We start from the raw sequence: 21,934 nt of genomic DNA on the forward strand, positions 1-21,934 counted from the left end.
CAGTGGAGTCTCAAACTTGTGAGCACGTTTAAATTTGCTAATTCAGAGCCCCCAATTTTCACATTGTCCGTCATTTTGAAGCGCACGGTGTCGCTTTTCCTTTCATCCGTCTTCTATTCCGGAGGCTAACTGTATAAATTCTTGTGTAAAGATATTTTATACGGCATCACTTTTTATTGCTTGTGCGATGATTGGCCATTGATTCTCACCAGAACCAATGAGCGAGTTCTTCTCCCAAAATATTGAGGATGAGGTATTCCGTCACATCCGGGTTTGTTTTCACAGCTGAGGAGAAACAAAAATGGCGACGGAAACTTCATCTCAAAGTGAAACATCAAATTCGAGTGAGGATAACCCAGACAGGCTGAAATTACTTTATCCAGCTGTTGACGAAGAGGAAACACCTTTGCCCAGAACTTGGAGTCCAAAAGACAAATTCAGCTTTATTGGATTGTCCCAGAATAACCTGCGAGTCCACTACAAAGGTAACCACTGCCTTTGTTGTTTGTTGGTTGACATAATTTGGTGTGGGAAAGGGATCGTGATTAGATCTATTTTTAGCAGAGCTCCATCATTGACAGCGAAGAAAGACAATTTTCAAGAACGTAACTGCATTGTCAGTAGGTGAAATGTTATTTTGTTAGAGTTCGTCGATTGTGATCAGCAGGAGTTATGGTAGCGAGTTTGGGTGCCTGAACTGAACCGAGTACAGAGTGAGCTGTATTTTTTTTCCTTGGACTGGGAGACGTAGTGTCAGTGGTTACTGACACTGACGTAATTTGGCTAAGTCCAAGTCTGAAGACTTTGGATATTTTTTTAAGTATTTCGAATTTTATTTAAACTCTTGAGACGGAGCCCCCTTTTTTTTAACTTTTTCTTTTAGATTAGGCGATTATAGACTAGGATTGTTGCACTTGACTTGACTTGTTATTGTTGGTGAGTTGGTGGACTGCGAACTGCTGAAGTTGAAGGTACTTTGTACTTTGTTGGTAAAAAATTCAAATTGGTTTGAGCTCAATGCAATGAAACCTATATCATCATTATAACGTGCTTTTCAACACGATCCTAATGATACCAAAATTTTGAAAATCAGATAAGGAGAAGAAAAGTTATGTTATTTTTAAAGGCTGAAAAATGTTTCAATTTCACTAAATTTGAATTATTTGCCTTTGGTTGACAAAAAACGTTAAACGTACAATTAATAAGAAACATAAATTGTATAAGAAATTCAAAAAGTATCCTACAACAGATAATTTTCATAATTATGTCAAGGTTAGAAATAATACCAAACACACGATTCAAAATGCTGTGAAAACGTATGAATGTACATTGGCACACGAATGTAAGAGTAGTCCGAAAGGCTTTTGGAGATACGTAAACAGAAAGTTGAAAAGAAAACCAGGTGTTAGTGTTTTACTGAAAGATGATGGTACCAAGGTTACTTCGGATATAGATATAGCTAATGTTTTAAATAATTATTTTTCATCTGTGTTTGTTCAAGAAGACACTACAAATATACCAACGTTCAATGTTACAAATCAATTAAACGTCCCCGATTTTTATATTACACAAGAAGACATACTTGCAAAATTGTTGAATTTAGACGTGACTAAAAGCATGGGACCCGATTCCCTTCATCCCCGTTTACTGAAAGAGGTGGCCTTTGAAATATCACAGCCGCTATCAACAATATATATAAGTCTCTTGAATCTGGTACCTTACCCATTGAATGGAAACAAGCCAATGTTACTGCCATTCATAAAAAGGGAAGCAAACTAGATGCTGCAAACTATAGGCCCATCAGCTTAACATGCATACTCTGTAAGGTTATGGAGTCTATCTTGAAAGACCGAATAATGGACTTTCTTGAAAGTCATACGATGCTAAACGATAACCAGCATGGTTTTAGATCAAAGAGATCATGCATTACTCAACTTTTACAGGTGATGGAGGATTTTACCAAGTTAATTGATCGTGATCAATGCATTGATGTTGTTTATCTTGATTTCCGCAAGGCTTTTGATTCTGTACCTCATGAGAGATTATTCATTAAACTAAAAACATATGGATTTAAAGGGAATATCTTTAACTGGATTAAAGACTTTATTAATAATCGAATACAAAGGGTCATTGTCAATGGTGTGGGGTCGGATTTTAAGAATGTAATTAGCGGTGTACCCAAGGAAGCTTATTGGGACCACTTTTATTCTTTTATATATAAATGATTTACCATGTGGCATAAATTCAGCCTGCAAACTGTTTGCAGACGATACAAAGATCTATAGTACAACTGAACATCATAACATTCTACAAAATGATATATTTTCACTTTTCAAATGGTCAACAACATGGCATTTGGATTTTAAGGTTTCGAAATGTAAAGTATTACATATAGGAAAAAATAATCCATGTCATAATTATTTTACCGATACTTCTATGTCAAATCTACTTTCCGTTGTGCCTTATGAAAAGGATGTGGGAGTTACTTTTGATTCACATTTGAATTTTGATTTACATATTGATAATTGTGTAAGCCGTGCAAACAAAATGATGGGAATAATATATAGAACCTTTATAAGTCTTGATAAAACCACATTTTTATATTTGTATAAATCGCTCGTTCGACCAATTCTAGAATACGGAAATTGCATCTGGAGCCCATTATATAAAAGACAATCTATTAGTATTGAAAGTGTACAGAGGAGAGCTACCAAAAAAATTTATACAATACAGTATTTATCTTATAAGGAAAGGTTAGAATTTCTTGACTTACCCAGTTTGAAATATAGAAGAATTCGTGGGGATTTAATTCAGGTTTATAGATTGGTACATGGTCTGGATAGGATAGACTTTTCTGATTTTTTTTCATATTCTAATATTACTTTTACTAGAGGGGACAAGTTTAAGATTTTTGTCTCTAGATGCAAAACAAACATAAGACAAAACTGGTTCGGTATTCGTATTGTTCAGAAATGGAACAGTTTGAAATTTGAAACAAAGAATGCAAAATCTATGGATTATTTCAAGGTGTTAGTAGACAGGGAATTATATGATGGGAGATTTATATATGACGAATAATACTTGTTTGCTCTGCTGTTGACATGGCTTTCAATCTTGTATGTATATATTATGCATTATTATATTATTATGGTTATCTTCTATACGCGTGTGTATGTGTGTGTATGTTTTGTGTGTGTGGTTGTGTGTGCGCTTTGCATGTCACGGTTAAAGATATATGTTTGTACACCACATGAGTACATTTAAGTTGAAATACTATCTTTACCACGTGTATCGTTATTGTAATATTTAATCAATAGATTTATGGCATTACTAATTAATATTAAGGGCATTCAAAGGATCTTATCCTATTTTGCCCTATACCACATGTTATGTTATATATTGAATTGTGAAGTAGCAATTGGGATTCGAGTCTGAATAGTTTCCCGTGGCTATTCGGACTCAAACTCCAATGTGTTTGCGCATGCAGAGGGGAGGGTGAACTAGGGCCAGATGATTTGCTCAAGACCTCAATGACAATGTACAGCAAGTGGAATGCAAACCCAATTGCTTCAGCTTGAAGACCATACTGTATAAACAAATCTCACCCAAACAGTTGCCAGTGATCACCACCAATTGGTAGGAATGGGCAATGTAGTCATGATATTTGAAGTCCCAATCCTGATGACTAAGACTAAGAATCTAAGAAGTGCTTTTTTAACCACAGCCCAGTTTCTGCTTGCTTTTTGTATCCAACAGCACAGAGGACCAGTAAATTATTGAGCACATGCAGCAATGTAGGATTGAAGGGCGGGAAGGCAACCGTTTGTATTTTTAAGTGCAGCTTTGTGGAATAGCAAAAATATTCTCTGCTCAATGCACTTTGAGAGAGGCTGAAGAGGGGAAAGCATTCTGTTTCATATTATTCTACTTCTCTAAGATGAAATGCTCATCATATGCACTGTTATAGAAAATGTCTCTTGTAAAAGAATACGATGAATGGAAGCTGAATTAAGCCAAGATAATGTGGTTATTATTAGACGTTATTACAATATCATTACAAATTTTGCAAGCAGTGAGTCCGCATTTTGTCAGGGTTCCCGTGGCCTCCTTACATTCAAGGACTCCTTGATTATGATATTGATCAAATCTTGAAAACTCTTTGAATTTCATTTTAGGAGAAAGCTCCTTGAGAACCCCTTGAATTTTGCGAGGTCACCACACTACAACCAAACATCATCATCATCATCATCATCATCATCAGTACCACCACCATCACCACTACCACATCATTATCCATACCACCATTACTACAGAACCACCACCACCACTATATCATCATCATCATCATCATCACTACCATCACAATTGCAACCACAACCACCACCAATTCATCATCATTGACATTGCCACCACTACTACAACCACCACTGCCACAGCATTATCATCATCATTACCACCACCACAGCCAGCACATCATTATCACCACCACCACTTCTACAACCACCACCACCACAACGAGTACCATTATAACTACCACCATCACCACTACCAATTCATTGTCACTGTCACTGCCAAACTATTACAACCACCACCCTCCACATCATGATTATTGCAACCAGTGCTACTACAACCTCTACCACATCATTTTCATATTCCTTACAATAATCACCACGTCATAGTGGTCACAACCACCAATATTACAATCACCATCCCTACCACCACCACTACAACCACCGCCACATCACCATCCCTACCACCACTACTACTACAATAACCACTACCACATCACCAACCCTACCACCATTGCTACAACAACATCCATACCACTTCTACATTTCAGAGATTTTCATGTTTTCAGGGCTGGAATTCTTTTTCACTGGCACCCATATATTGGTCATGCTCACACTCACATTGGATTTTTATTCCAATTATAGGCACCGGCAAAAGTCATAAAGATGCAGCCAGTGTGAGAGCAACTCATCCCATCCCTGCCTCTTGTGGCATTTATTATTTCGAGGTCAAGGTCATCAGCAAAGGAAGAGATGGGTAAGTAGACATTTGTCATGAATTTTGGGTAAAACATTTTTCTATATTTTTCTCTTTATTTGGAATGCTGAACTCTTTTACAATTGATTTTATTTCTTCTCAATTTTAAGTTTTTAATTCATAAGAGAACAGTGTTAGTCCCTTACCCTAACAACATATTTTTCTCTTATTCAGCTTTGGATTGTATATATACCATTTTTTTTATTGCCCTAATTTAGATATCTTTCTTCCAGATTCTTATATATCTACCAATATTTTTGAGGAGAACTAGTCTAAAGGTTATTGTTTGACCCACAAATACATGTTTTATCAATTTTGATATACCACTACATGTGTGTTCTAAGGCATTTTAAAGTGACAAGGTCTGGGCGGGGTCCTTTGATCTCCCATGGTAGGTAGGAGGTCACGCTGTGTCTTCTATCCCCTTATATCTGTTTTCCGAGTTGCTTTCTGTCTTTGTCTTGGAATGGGATTACTTGGTTTTGTCCCAACCCTGGCTGGAGTCCTTGACTGGGAACTAATGTCAAATGTATAGTTATCGTTTCGGAGATGATACTTTTTTTTCCCTGTAAATCATCTATTATGTATTGATAGTTATGTATTCAGTAAACATTTGAGTGTGTTCCTCTTAGTGAGATCCTGTGCTGGCGTCTGGATGAGACTGTAAGGTGATCTCAAACTAAGTTCATTGATGGTATGCTCTTGGAATCTACATCTGTGACCTTTTCCGAGTTGCTTTCTGTCTTTGTCTTGGAATGGGATTACTTAGTTTTGTCCCAACCCTGGCTGGAGTCCTTGACTGGAAACTAATGTCAAATGTATAGTTATCGTTTCTGAGATGATACTTTTTTTTCCCTGTAAATCATCCATTATGTATTGATAGTTATGTTTTCAGTAAACATTTGAGTGTGTTCCTCTTAGTGAGATCCTGTGCTGGCGTCTGGATGAGACTGATCTCAAACTAAGTACATTGATGGTATGCTCTTGGAATCTACACCTGTTACCTTATTTGAACCAATTCCCCTTTGTCTTACTTTTTCTTGGGTGCTTTGATTGTAAATCTAGAATATTTTGACTATTCCATTTTCTTATTTTTCCTGTGCTGACATGGCCTAAATGTGTCGCAAGCCGTAAAACCTTAAAAAAACTAACAAAAACAAAATAAGTGACAAGGTGATTGCAATTTTGTGTTGATACAGATTTCAGATTGGATTGCAATCATGTGATTATTAATACGATAGACAAGCAAGAGAAAAGAAGTTCTCATACTTGTATAGCAACCACAATACAAAGTGTATAGCCCTGTGTATATATTTCCTTTTTAATAATAATAGTGAACAGACATGTTGGGGTTATAAATCTAGACTGTCTAGATACAAATAATGTGATTACAAGGCCTTCAAATGGCAACATACAACAGTATACATTTATACAGATAATAGGGTATATAAAATGAATGAATAATTAATTAAATAAATAAATTAGTAATGTCAAAATACACAACTAAGTGGCATGCAATGTAAAATTAAGATTAAGATAAAGCAATCAAACCTAATTGTATACATTAAAGAATAGCTTTTAAGTAGTTATAGATAAGAATTATATGACTGCACACCTTGAGGGACGAAGGATTTCCTGTGTTTCTCTGTCTTTGTTTTTATTGACATGAGGTGGTTACGTCTCTTTGAAAAATTATAGAGACTATGCAAAGTTTTATCAATAATTATTTAATTTCATCATTTTTTATAATTTTATAAGCGTATTGTCTCCTGAAGAAGATGGGTGGCCAAATCATTTTTGTTTTATTTTAAAAATTGTTTTATGAATCACATTTACAAACTATATTTTCTTTCTATTTTGACTAGCTGACTTAGGCACCTCTAGCTGCATAGTTCTGATGGTGTGCTTCAATTATGAATCAGTTAATTTTATCTCCACTTCGATAAAACAATAGTCTATAGTTGAACATTGCAGTTTTCATTGATTTTGACAATTAACATATATGCTTAATAAACTAATATAATAGCTATGATTCTATGATAGAGACTTTTTTTTTCTAATTTTATTTTTATCGTTGCATTCAAGTAAACAAAGTAATCATATGATAATGTTACACAGATACATTAAATGCCTGAACTCATTCTATTTACTATCACATATCAATTAATTATACAAATAAAAAATCACACCATTTAGTCAATGTAAACTCTGAATTGATCGCTTTACTGGTGAATTTTCTTTTTTTTTTAAGTTCTCGAGTGGGCCTATTTTTAAAAATCTAATCAAAAATATGTAATGTTCTATATAAATAAGTAAATAATAATGTGAAATTGACTGTAAGCTTCAATATAATTACAAAAAAAACAGATCAGATTATTTCACATTATTATTTATTTCTTCGAGCTTCGAGCAGCAACATTTACATTATATATTTAAGCTAAACGAATTGGAACGCATTAATATGATAAATGTCATTATTAAAATGAGCCATAATTAGATATGATTGGAGAAATGAGCTTTGTAATTTTATTACAGTATAATTATGTAATGTTATGCTTTTGACTGTAACATCGCTATTTGATGAAATCCTTGCTGAAAAAATGAATCGGATATAAGATAAAAAAGATATGTCATTATGTGGTAGAATAATGGCATGCTTTTTGGTGTCCAGCTCCTGGCACAGGCTCATGTATTCTTCTTCTCTATGATAAAAAAAAAAACACAAACACTTTTCATAAAGAAAAACATTTTCAAGTCTGGAACATGCACTTAGGGTAGACCACAGACTATTAGGAGCAGACCAGACAACAGCCACTTTTTAGTGGCTAATCGCCGCCATCGTATTTAACCCTCTCGTGTTCAGATTCTTTATGGGGGAGTAGATAATGAGTTCCCTATATGGCCATGTCAATCATGTAGACATCCTTTGATGATATAAGCCTACCCCTTGATGTCTGCAGTCACCTTTTCGTTTTCTTCGGTCACTCATGGCTAAACAGCCGTCAACAATGAACTGAACCATTGTTGAAACACTGGAAGACGCTCATGGTATAGTTGGGTCACAATCACCACATTGCTGAATATATTATCCAGGCACGGTTGATAGGTAAAAAAGCCAAATTATGTTCTAGTTACATTTGAAACAAACAAAGTACATCACTGATTTTGTCTCATTGGGATATAAAGAATGATATAAAAATCAAGAAAATCGGCCGATAAATAAAAACGTTGCTAAAACAAGCTAAAATAAACAAAAGCAATTTTTTAAATCAAATTTATTCGTAAAACAGTTGGTTTTCAACCGATTTTTCTGAAATAAGTATGTTCTTCTTTTTTCAAGCTGATTTCAACAATGTGACTTTCAAATTCCTCAGAATTATATTTTTTACTTTTAGATTTTAGCTTTTAGGCCTACTCAAAAAGGTGTTATATTCCTTGCGTAACAATAGCATAATACATTGACATTCACAATTCTACACGAATGGACGTTGGCGGTAGATCGAAGAGGTGTACCAAATTTATTTACCAATTACTTTTCTTAGTGCTAAAATTACAAAGTAATAATTTCGCATCAGAAAAAATAACTCAAGTTCCTATCTCTTTATTACAATAAAATTGATACCACGAATGACAAAATCGCCCCACAAATAAGGGAGTTATAAATTATTCATAATATTTTTTAAAGTTATTAATATAAACCCGATCATTGGAGCCTAGTCTAAAATGTACAAATAAAAGTGTAGTTTAATATGTCTAATTTGGTTTATCATCATAAACCTGGCCTTTTTTTCTATTTTCCGTCCACAAATCAAGGTTAATCGAGCTCAGTCAAAGTCATTCATATAGAGATTGATAAATCGCACAGCGTCCCTGGTTAAAAAAGAAAATAGCGTCGCTCGACCTCTCACTAGCCACTTTTGATGACGTTTTCCTACCTGTTGTCGTCTCTAGTCCTGTATTCTCTATGGGGTAGACTGAGCTCTTGAAGGGAGACTATCGCATATCTTTCTCCTATGAAACAGTACATTTAATTTTGAAGGACAACTCAGGTTGCCTAGTAGTTCTTCCAATTGTACAATATTATGGGGCAAGGGTTTATTCTGTATTTTTTTTAAATTCCCAAATGAGATTGAATATAAATTTTTACAGAGTTATGAACCCTGAAACCGTGTCTCACCCCTCTAAATTAAGTTTGAAATATTGATGAAAATTGAGCAAATTTGGTCAATTACCTATTCGTGGCAATTTAGAGTTAAGGTCAAAGCAAGCATGCTGGAAATTAAATCTCATGATATTTAGCCTTGTCTATGTCTTGTCCAGGTTTGCAACAAACATTTGATGCAAATCTATATTTCATCAGATAATGAGCAAACAGGATAAAAATGTTCGTTATAATGATCAGAATACCTAGCAATTGTTTAGCTCATAACCATGTCTAGGTCTGCTCTGTGCGCTTCACAGTTACAAGTGTTACACTTTAAATCTAAATATCACTCACACTTACAATCACATACACAAATAGACACATACAAACACATTTATTATTTAAAAGAAGAGAAAGAATAAATAGATTTGGGATGTCTTGGATTCCTTACGTCATTTTAGAATCTCTGATTTTGTATTTCATGCATTTCCTTCAGAATTGATTTTACAAATAATGTTTCCCCAGGTACATGGGTATTGGACTGTCAACTCAAGGAGTCAGTATGAACAGATTACCAGGTACTGGTTTTGAAATTGGACATATATGACTCATTGTCTATGGGTACATTTTACATTTAGAGAGTGGAGTCCCTTATTTGAATGTTATCTCCGTTAAGGCCATTTTCCGTAAGTCACAGTGGATTATTGGGAAAAAAAAAGAAATAAAATGTCCCATTCATTAATTATTATAATGTATAAGACGAAATTTTGGCTCCAATTTCAGAATTTTATTAACATTTCTAAGTAATTAAAACTAATTGAAAATGAAAGTTGATGCCAAAGTACATAATTTTAATAACTTTCAAGTGTTATATTATCATTGTCGATCTATAAAGTCAACTATAATGACCCTTATTCCTAAATATGAATTTTTAAATTTTAAAGTAGGCACGTCTGGTATGAGGTAAAATCTTAACAATTTGTGCCAGTCTTCCTTGATATGATTAATAATTTTAAAAAAAAGGATTAATCAAGTTCAAGTTAAAAGTACACAGCTGGTCAATGCTTTGTTTCTATGATTGAAGTATTGACCCAAAGTTATCCTGTGTGATTTACATAGAATGACTAATGCTTGCAGTTAAAATAGATTTCTCATTTTTTTACGAACCGATATATAAAATGTGACTGACATATTATTTCCAATTATTACACATGATTTTGACATTTGAACCCAGCAACATTACCATCAGTTGTTCAGGAATAAAATGCCTTCAATCCTTTTCATTAAATTGATAAATTGGTTTTGGACTTTGGTTGTTTAATTCTATATTAATTTATTTACCATTAATGTGTATGTTTTATAGAGAGAAAATTATATGATTATTATTATATTGTAAATATTTCATTACTTTTTAAAATATTTATTTCTTGTTGTTATTTTTAATCAAAAGTCCAATGCCAATTTTATATTATAATTTTGGTAAACAACTGCCAGCAATGAGTGTGCTATAAAATGTTTCAAGGGGTTGAAATGTTTCTTTCTATAGGCTGGGACAAACAAGCTTACGGCTACCATGGCGATGACGGGAACTCATTCTGTTCCTCTGGAGCTGGACAACCATACGGACCAACATTCACAACTGGCGACACAATTGGATGCTGCCTCAATCTGATTGACAAAACATGCTTTTATACCAAAAATGGAGTGAGTCTAGGTGGGTCTTATTTTTTCTAGGTTGTCAGATTTGAAGCTTCCAGCCTCGTTTTCTATTTTTTCTATTACTTCTTTTTTTTCTTTTGTTGTTTTGTTTGTTTTGTTTTCTCATTAAATTTTTAACTGCAACTTTGTTAATTTATTTATTTATTTTTCTTTCTTCCTTCCAGGTGTTGCTTTCACAGATTTACCGGTGAGTACGTTCATATGAAATAGTTTTAAAGGTTTGGCTCTTTTGTCACTCATGGCACTATTTTATTTTCATAGTACCTTTAGTGATGGTTTGCATGCATTTTTCATACACATACACACACACACACACACACACACACATCTACCAGAATCAGAAGGAAATGAAATTATTAATACTTTCAGCATACGTGTTACTATGTATTTGTTGTTATTCTCATGACCCAAGTGGTAGGAGTAAACATCATCAGTCCAATAATGATTTTCCTTTTCTGAAAATAACTGTACCTTCCTACTTTTAACTTGTTTGAATCGTTTTCTATCCTTGCATTTTGTAAGATAAATTACAACAATTTTTTTTTGGTCTTAATGCATATATACATTATTTCAGGCAAATCTTTACCCAACTGTTGGACTTCAGACTCCTGGAGAAGTGGTGGAGGCAAACTTTGGTCAAACCCCTTTCCTGTTTGATATTATGGATTACATGAAGGTACAGTGAGATGTCACATACAAGCTTTCTTTATTTTTAGGATTGTCAGTTTTAAAAATATATTTGAAAGCCTGTAGTATTCTAGATTTACTATTAATACTGTTGTCCGAATCTGCAAATTTATATATATTTGGCTTGTTTAACTTTATGTAATTATTGTCAAATTTGGATTACAATTGGTGAAAATTTTACATATCGGGACAATCATTTTATCCACCAAATTAGCAGACACAATGCTGTTTACAATTTTTGTTAATTCCATTGTATTATTTCTTTTAACTTTAAAATTGATTTATTTTCAATGCTTGTTTTAGGAATGGAGAATGAAGACAAAACAGGCCATTGAAAGATTTAGTGTGTCAGACAAGAAGGGAGAGTTTCAATCTGCCTTACAGAAGTAAGTTATTTGTATGTCATATCACTCATCACAAGTCTCTAACAGACATTTTTTTTTGGGGTACCATTTTGTCATTGATGTCCTGTACTATTGTAAATTGCAATCACTTTAATGATATATGAAATATCTATCACATTATATATTTTAAACGTATTTTATAAAATAAGTGAAAGTAACCAGTGATTTTTGGATAAATCAAGGTTTTAGCACATACGATAGCAGACCTGCCAACCGGTACGATTAATCTTTTTTTAGTACTTTTTTGGACTCAAATACGTGGATAAGATTCCAAAGGATTTAGTACGATTTTTGTTGTTGTGATATTTTGATTTGTTTTATTTTTCTCAAGCATGAATGATGTTGAAAATGACATGTCATACATCAATTGTTGACCGTGTTTTTTGGTTTTTTGTTGACCATGTTTCTGAATGATGCATCACAGTTAGTATACTATTGTTTTCATTTCAGTTAGTTATATGTTGCCGGTTTTCACCAATATTTTTCTCATAACTTTTTGAGGATTTGCATAGAATTATGCATTTAAGCTTATTTTATACCTTAAATGGCATCAGGCCACATTTAAACTTTTACGACTTGTTAAATAGAAAATTTTAAGTGAAAATTAAATTTAACTAACATCTTGGCAATGAAGCTTTCAATTAAAAACTGTATTGCTGATATGCTGAAACATAAATGGATTATTTCCATGTGAATTACTAAAATTACTCTATTTTGTTTTTTAAAAATTTAATGATCTTTTTTTAAGATTTATTATTTTGTATGAGTGATTTTTTTTTTTTTTTCATTACCAACTGGGCAGCTTTAGGAACTAAATGGTTCAAACTGAATCCTCTAGAAGTATTTAACTTGTCTGTGATATGTGTGAATTTCCCATCATTTGACCAACAGTAATAGTATTAGTATGTAGTAGTAGTAATAGTGGTAGGAGTAGAAGTAGTAGTGGTAGTAGTAATAGTACTAGTCTAGTAGTGGTTGTAGGAATTGTTGTAGTTGTAGTAGGAGGAGGTGTAGTAAATGCTATTTTTTAAAAAGGGAGAGAGAGAGACATGGATCATTTGATAACATAATGGAAATTATCCTGTTACTGCTGCAAATTGTCATCTCTATTAGATTGAAGACCACTCTCACAAATATTTTATCTCAAAACCTTCAACTGATTAACTGGGCTGGCAGATGTATATTACCATCACAATTTCCTTTGGGACATTAGCATCATCTCAAACCATCACCACTGTTACAATTACAACCACCATCACAGCATTGTCACTGCCTTAACCACCACCACCACATCACTTCATCCATCACCACCACCGCTAGAGCACCATTGCTACAACCAGCATCTCCTCTTCTACAGGAGCATCACTACTACCAACATATTTGGGGTCTTTTGGTCATTTCTTTTGCTGTTTTGAAAGCAATATCCTTAGATATTGCAATTTCTGAGCCTTATACTGATTTAAAATGGTCATTAAGCTTTAGTTTCTCGATAAACTGATAATTTTGTAATTACTGGTGATTGCTGCAAACAAATGTTTGAATGATGAAGATCAGAGTTTATTTGTGATTTGGGTTTGATGTTAGCTTTTATATAAATTTTTGTATTTTGCGCACTTTTATTTTCCACACATGCGGACAAAATACACTCTTTTTTTTGCAAAAAAAAATACACTTTTAGGATCATAGAATACACTTTTCATTCTGGGAAGGTTGGCAGGTCTGCGATAGTCTGGTTATGTGGTCTTGTGGTATGAAACTTGCTGTTGGATCAGAAGGTTTTGGGTTCGAGTCTCACTTGGTGCATAGTTGAGTCCTTGGAAAAGACTTTACTCACATTCTCTCATTGTACTCAGGTGTAAAATGAGTACCTGGCCGTTAACAGCATAGTGTCTGTCTGAAATAATTGTAATATCGCCTGACATGTGTCATGTCTTGTTCTATATGATACATGTTGCTGTTGGTCAGGGACCTTTTGTAAAGCATTTTGAGCATGTTTAGTGGATATTGCGCTATTTTAAAAAAAGCTTATTTAGAATCTTTCATTTTAATGCTCTCTTTCATTCTTTTGTTTGTACTGATATGATTGTATGTGAAACCAATGACGATTTGATTGATACATCCCGTATTTATATTTAGTACAATATATACCTTCAATGATTTTAGGTGTATTTGATAGAAACTACCTGTTATCTAAGTTTAACACCTTACACCCTTTCGTTTCTTGTCTCAATAGAAAATAGTTTAAAGTCTTTTTTTTTTTTTTTTTGTTTTTTGTTTTGTTTTTTTGGTGCATCAAATTTACAGAAAAAGACCTATTTTCCTACTCAATTCATTATGTTGTAAATGGAATTCCCTTTCGTGCGGGAGAACACTGGTCCTTTTTTTGTCTTTCTTTCTTTTTTTTTCCCCACAATTCCACAAGCCTATCTCTTTATTCCCCGATTATTACTTGTCCTTTCCATGTGTCTTTGTTTTGGAATGAGACCATTTGGTTTTACCTGGCCCCCTTTTCAGAGTCATTTGCTAACAGGAAACAGTTTTATGGGATTTATCTTTTATGAGAGATGATATTTTTTTCCTTTTGAATCATCTCCTTAATATTTGTCATTTTTAGGTTCTTTATGTTTCTATTGTAACCATTCGAGTTTATCTTAGCCTGTGGCATTTTCTTCCCCATGGAAGAAATTTTTTTCCCCATTTGAAATTGTTTGGATTCATGTGGTAAACCACTGAGTGTCGATTTGTCAGGAATCGCATACCATTGTTCTAGTTGACACATTGGGTAGTCTCAGTCCTGATGTATGGTTAGATTGCTTTTGGGATCAGTCTACTTCAGTTCTTTTTTTCTTAGAATTTTTCATGTCTCCTTTGTTTTGGTTTTTTAAAAATTACTTTTGAAAAACCTATAGATGTTTGATTTTCTATAATATGTGTGTTTACTTACTTCCTTTTCCTTGCAAGGTACGAAATGATATTTAATAGTTGCAATAATAGAAATCTTTTTCTTTTTTTTTTTAATCCATAGAATTGTGTCAACCTACCTCGTCCACCATGGATATTGCTCTGCTGCTGAAGCATTTTCTAAATCCACAGGAGAACCAATCATGGAAAGCATAGAGTCTATACGAAACAGGCAGCGTAAGTATGCGCCAGACATTTCACAGTGAAAATAAGATAATATAAAAATTAATAAAATTACGTTTTCTTTGTTATTTTTTATTTTGTAGTTTGGTCAGGATTTCACCAATCTTGGTTTAATTTTTCAAGAGAAACTGAGAATCAATATTGAGTAGTGTAGAGTCGGGGAACTTGGCCACCCTGCGGTCGCTCCACTTCTTTCGCTTATTTCAGTCTCAAGATGTCAATTTTCTTAAAATAGAAACTGGTCATCAAGACAATCAGCCAATCAGTGATGAGATTTTATTATACTTGTTCCAGTATTTCAATTCGTAATACTTTATTTTCGCATTTAAAAGTTGTTATGCTCGTCTGGGAAATTCGCCATAGTTAAGGGAAATTCGCCACCACTGTCAGGGAAATTCGTCGCTCGATTTTAACACTTTTTTATCATGAATTATATGTACTTTTTAGATATTATTTTGTTTTCTCATGTTTATATTTTATTTAATTTGTAGTAATTACTATATTTTATTTATTTACAATGGCAAAAAACTAAAAACATTCAATGACCAATGGCAAGTTTTATAAATGACGAGATGATACTATGATAGAAGGCGAATACATGACAAAATATCTTTTCTTGTGTTTTGCTGAACCATCCTATCCTATTTTTCTCTTAATCTTTTGCTTCCATTTTGGATTTTCTTTGAAGTTCTCACCATTTTATTCTGCCAATATATAAAAAACTGCTTCATTATAGTAAAGAGTTCATTAAGTCAGTTAAATTACTAATAATCATTACTATCCTCATTATGTAAATTTTATGCACTATGAACGCTACCGAGACACTGCATCACCAGTCTAATAAATAATTATCGGTCAAAATATCATCAATGCCCTCTTTAAACGTTTAATTAATAATATTTAGACAAAACAGAGCGACAAATGTCCCCAATTAGAACGGCGAATTTCCCAGATACTAGTGGCGAATTTCCCCGAAAGCAGTGATATCATTGGGACCCCCAAATAAAAAATAAACGAATATTTTTAACTATTGCGAATGATGGGAACATCAAAAATAATGTTTAAATCATACAATATCAAAATAACAGGTTGTAGTGTAAGGATCTAAGCTGAAAAAACGCTTAAAATGACGAGTGAAAGTAGGAATTTGGAATGGCGGGTGTTGGATTTCGGACGAATCAGACTCACAGAACGACAGACACGCTATGGCGTTGAATGACACGATTGTGTCACGATATTAATGTACTAAATGCTGATTGGTGGATTAAAAACAATAGATGAAAAGAGCGTCAAAGTGATGATGCGATACTTGGACTCGTCCAATAATAGGTAAGATGGGTTATTTGCAAAGAGAGGGGTGTGAGAAGTGGCAAATTTCCCCGACTCTACCCTGCGTTTCTATTGCGCCTTTCGTCGAAACCTCAAAGTGCTAAAAAAATTGAGCAGACATCAATGCACAGAATGCAATCTCATGAAACCAATCAACCAATATTAAAACAGTACTAATAGAATATAGCATCAACAGAAAGAGAGAAAAAATTTAACACATAATTACATTACTATGTAACTGCTATAGATAAAAGTGTGGATTGTATTTTCCCTCCAAAGACATATTAAGACAACACATTTATATGGTTTCTACCGTCAAATGCAGGATCCATTTGTATTACACCCATTGTTCATTGACAGTTTTATGCATTCCAATTACTTGATGTCTCTGATTGTCGATGCATATAAACAGGATGTTGCTATTTTTCGACAAACAATCCACACAATTTTCAGAAGACAGAATGGCTTTTATCCCAACAATTTATATTATTTACTATTTGCCATTTATTCGACATAGGTGGGAAATTCCCCGTTATTTATATCGGTTTCCCATTGAATTGAAACCAGGGTCCTGCTTCAAACCTGCTATTTTCCAATTTTGATTTCCAGAAATTTGAACACAAATTAAAATACCATCGTCATCATTATCTCTGCTACCACGACCACTATTGCCATCACATCATCATTTTACTACCATTACTACCACTAGCAACACATCAACAGTCCCAATTTTGAATTCTTTTTCTGTTCACTATATATTATGTTGATGACAATGAAAAAGTTTTTGTTTTATTTTTGGTTTGGGGTTTGTTGTTTTTTTTTTTTTTTAATGAATCACGAGTGTCCTGCTTGTGAAGAATTTTTGGATGGCGCTCTGCCCTTGGTCTGGGTGGAACAACTTTTCCCCTCTAAAACCATGAATTTGAATTCGCACCTATGAATTAATAATTCACACCATTCAATCATCCTGTACTTCATTTCAGAATTGAATTCCAATGGTTCTCTCCATAATTGGTATTGTCTTCTTCTTCTTCTTCTTCTTCTTCTTCTTCTTCTTCTTCTTCTTCTTCTTCTTCTTCTTCTTCTTCTTCTTCTTCTTCTTCTTCTTCTTTTTTTTTATTATTATTATTATCATTATGATTATTGTTGTTATTATTCTAGCGGTATTGAGTGTGGTCAGAGGCCATTTAGATGAGAGTGAATGCAATACTCTGGCCCTGATTTTATGTCCTTGTGTGAGGCACTTTACATACCGTCTTGGTTTTGGAATGAATGAGTACCCGGCTTTTAGGCAGTGGCTGATTTTGTAAGAAAGCAAGGACGGTAAAGGCAATCGGGTAAATTGAAAATTGGAATGCTGGGAAAATTGACGAAGAAATGATATGCATTTTCTCAGGTGTTTTTTTGGGGTGAGGAGACCGATTTTTATGAAAAAATATGCTGGACGTGAATATCAATGTCATGGACATGTTTTATTGGTAATAGCATTTCTGATTCCTTTTCTTGCAGGTATTCAAAAACTAGTCTTAGCAGGCCGAATGGGGGAGGCGATAGAGACAACTCAGAAACTGTATCCACATTTGCTTGAGACCAAACCAGACCTATTATTTATGCTAAAGTGTCGTCAATTTGTTGAGATGGTTAATGGTACAGATAGTGAAGTGCGTGGTTCCAGAACATCCACAACTATCTCTCCCTCTAGCAATATTTGTAATAGCAGCAGTGGCCCCGTGACATACAGCAACAATATACACAGCACCAACTCTAGCAGCCATGGGAGAAGTCCAAAGTCACATTTCGGTGGTGGTGACTCAACCGGCAGCAATCGATCCAGCCCTGCTCATAGTCCTCACCCTTACCATAGATCCAGCACACCACCTTCATCTTCATTATCACAGCATCATCATAGTCATCATCAACAGCAGCAGCAGCAGCAACATCACCATCACCACACGTCACCCTCTTCCCGCACAACCCCTACAAATTCTGCCTGCAACAGTCCCAACAGACCTTGTAGTAATAGTAACAGCAGTAATAGCAAAACTCAGGGAAGGCAGAGTCCGTCGATTTCATCATCATCCTCGTCATCCGTCTCCACCACTGCCACAGTCACCACTACCCAGGCCTTGTCTTTGTCCACTTCCTCCACATCCAATCTCCCTCCTACCTCCTCCCCTCAACAACACCTATATAGCAACAACAGTGTTAACGGTAACTCTGTTACAGCCGTCAGTCTGAACAACAACAATCGCCTTGATAACGATAACTGGGAGAGCTCTATGAATTCCTCCAATGCCAACTCTATCAACGAGTTCACCACCAACAAGTCTGCCTTCCCTTCTCGCTACATCCAGGATGCCGATGGAGATGATGTTGATATGGTGTCAGCAGATAAATCACCCATTACCAATGGCACAACTCCTATTGCAAATGGGGGGACAGATTCACACACTATTGATGAGGACGAGGATATGGGTAAGGCAATCTGCTCTCATGGGAGTTTGGGTTGGAGATACTATTGTAGTGTGGGCTTTAAAATGACATTCTAATAAAATGAGATTACTGCTATTGTGTTCACCCATATTATTTGATGTATAATTTATTTTTTATCTGGACTGAAAAATGGGCTAGGTCCATATAAAATCCTAATGTTGATAAATGACGCGTTTCTGAAATGGCTCAGAAATGTTGCTTGTACCATGAAACTCCCAAGTATAAACACCAAATCAACCTTGACATAATGGCAAGTATTAAAGTTGTTTTTTTTTGGGTTTTTTTTAGAAGTAGTATTTTTATGATTTCAACGATATAATGTCATTGTTTTTTGGGTTTTTTAAAATTATTTCATGGAATGATAGTAGTGATAAAGGTGATGTCCTTTCCACAGATGTTGATGCACCTCCATCCAACCGTCCACTCATGTGTGGTGGTAATGAAGTTGCCATAGAGAAGATGCTGGCATTTGGCCGGGATCTCAAGATGATGAGCCAAAGGTTACGAAAAGATTATGGCAAAAATGAAGCCAACAAGAAAACATTGCAGGTGAGAGTAGCACAGTGATGATGTCTGTTTCATTTCAAATATCTCATCGTGTAGAATCCCATGTCAAAATTTCAATTGGTTTCTACCTGAAAAATTAGGGTGCATGGTAAACATCTGGAAACGCGTGTATGAAATACTTTTAGACAAAGCAGAAAGAAAAAATAAAAGAAAACATCAACCTGTCTTGCCACTTCAATATATTTTTAAAATGTAAATGGGAGTTATTCAAGTCTTTGCTTTCGTCCTTTCATGTTTAATGTTTGTACATCAAAGCAAGGATTCACTGTTGATACACATGCCTCTGTGAAGAAATCAAGCTTCAATACATCCCAACTATCTGATAACCTCTGTGATGTAGTGATCTCACGTCTGACCTGTAGTTGCAACCAGTTGTTTTTTGGGGGGGGTTTTTTGGTTTATTTTCTTCTTTGCTTGGCATCTTTTTTCATAGAAACTTTTTCAGGTTTTTATTCGTCTCTCCCAAGACTACACTGTTAGAAAGGACTTGGGTGCTGGGAAGTATGATAGTAGGAAACTGGCCAGAAATTCAATTATTGGTTTTAGATTGCTTGAATACTGTCTTTAGTGATAAAGAAGCATTAATTAAATGGTTTGAAACCTGTCTGTAAAAATATGAGATAAATTTGATGAATTGAGACATTCAACTACTCATGCACATAGACTCAGTGTTTGTCAACATTTAGTTCTGCCTTCATTATCAGAAACCTGTCTAGTTGGAAGCACTTTCACTTTGAAATTCATGTTCTCATTCATTTGCTCGTCCCCAGGATGCCTTTAGTTTACTCGCCTACTCCGACCCTTGGAACAGTCCCATAGGATCACAGTTATTACCTGTCAAGAGGGAACCTGTGTGTGCTGCCCTTAATAGTGCTATTTTAGGTAAGACTTTGATTGAAACCAATAATTTGTTTTAAGATATTTTATTGGTTTGTGGTGTTGCGGAAAATAAAAATAGGAGGCGGGGGCGTGGGGTCTTGAAACAAATATAGTTTAGATTTCAGCTTAATTTTGTTGCACACCTCTGACATGTTATTTAAGGTTTTGTCTTCAAAGATACCAGACAAAAAACTAAAAAGCAGCATGCCTACCATCCATGTCCAACAAGTTTTTGAATATGTCATTTTCTGAACATTTCGACTACTGACAGCATTAATATACAATCATTTTGAAGGATTTAGTTTTTACCTGTTTCTCTTGGTTAAATTTTGAAAGATAATTCAAAGACTGAAGGGTCTGGCATCATTCATCAACATTCAGCTTAAGGAAACTGAAATTTGCTAGATCATTTCCATTATTCTTTGAATGACTTCATGTTGATGTGTGCGTGAGGTGGTGGTTTTTTTGGGGGGTTTTTTGTGTGTGTTTTTTAAATGTGTATGACCTTTAGTCAAAGCCTCATATAGATTTTTTAGGGATCAAATACGGCAAACTGGATATATTTTTTTTTCCACCAGCTTGACATTTTCCTTTAAAGTGGCTTTGACTACATCTGAGAAATTCTGGCATTTCTTTAGTATTGTCTCATCCTTATTATGTGAGTGATGCAATGAAGGGCCAACACGTTAAGATGACGACAATTGTGGATTTAATATCACTTATGATTTATAATATCACTTTGAATTTCTCTTTAAAACTTTAAAAGAATTTTTTTTAATTTAAAGAGAGTTTTTTCTGTACTCTTGTCAGTGAGCTCAACGTATGCTCATAGTGTATTAGTTATTATATTTTGAGATGCTTACTTCATTTTTTTTTCACTGTTTTTCAGAATCTAAAGGCCTTCCCAAGCAGCCGCCATTAGAACTAGCCCTGTCTCAGGCCAGTCAATGTGTCCGTCTCATGGCCAGGTCGGGCATTGGATCTTGTGCCTTTGCAAGCATCTCTGAATATCTTCATTAACAAAGGCCGATGTATATATTTGTGTGAATACGTGTTTGTTTTTGTCTGTGCTTTTTTGTTGTTGTTTTTAATGATGCAGAAGGTTGTCTTGCAGAAATAAAGAGTTAATAATATTGCGCAGTTGTCATGAAGATGTAGTTTTTTTGTTTTTAAATTCCTCAGGCAAATCTCTGACAATATGCTTTGAGTGGGAATCCATATTTGCTGCTGGTGAATTAGTAAATAGATCTGTTGGTTAATTTAAACCAGATCCAAGTCTTAGGTCTTGGTCAACTTTTATATTGTTATTATTAATTTTTTAATTTCTTTTTTTTTTTTTTTTTTTTTTGTGAAATGAGGATTAAATTGTTAGCCGTTAAAGAGCTTAATTTTTGCATTTTTGGTAAAATTAGATTTTTTAAAAAAAAACAAAAGAAATTTCTGGAAGCAGATTTTCAACAAAAAAAATGTTTACTTTGTCCCATTGGTCTGATATTATATTTTGGGTGTTGAGGTTAGCAAT

The 21,934-nt window shown here is 34.4% G+C and overlaps 1 protein-coding gene across 2 annotated transcripts; it reads left to right on the forward strand.

Annotated features, from left to right (window-relative positions):
• Positions 1-242: 242 nt before the first annotated feature.
• LOC144976770 (ran-binding protein 9-like) lies at positions 243-21,556 on the forward strand. Of its 2 annotated transcripts, none has more exons than XM_078921189.1 (12): positions 243-485; positions 4,935-5,046; positions 9,716-9,768; positions 10,713-10,904; positions 11,074-11,096; positions 11,484-11,585; positions 11,900-11,982; positions 15,026-15,138; positions 17,983-18,948; positions 19,361-19,515; positions 20,304-20,415; positions 21,302-21,556. In XM_078921189.1, the coding sequence occupies exons 1-12, from the start codon at positions 302-304 to the stop codon at positions 21,430-21,432; spliced, it is 2,226 nt and encodes a 741-aa protein (XP_078777315.1). In that variant the 5' UTR covers positions 243-301; the 3' UTR covers positions 21,433-21,556. The 2 variants fall into 2 exon arrangements, with proteins under 2 accessions (XP_078777315.1, XP_078777316.1); XM_078921190.1 differs by having other exon boundaries at positions 244-485; positions 10,737-10,904.
• The last annotated feature ends 378 nt before the right edge of the window (positions 21,557-21,934 follow it).

The sequence above is a fragment of the Berghia stephanieae genome, chromosome 7, assembly GCF_034508935.2.
Source record: "Berghia stephanieae isolate SIO BIC M18660-M18661 chromosome 7, UCSD_Bste_1.3, whole genome shotgun sequence".
Lineage (NCBI taxonomy): Eukaryota > Metazoa > Mollusca > Gastropoda > Nudibranchia > Aeolidiidae > Berghia > Berghia stephanieae.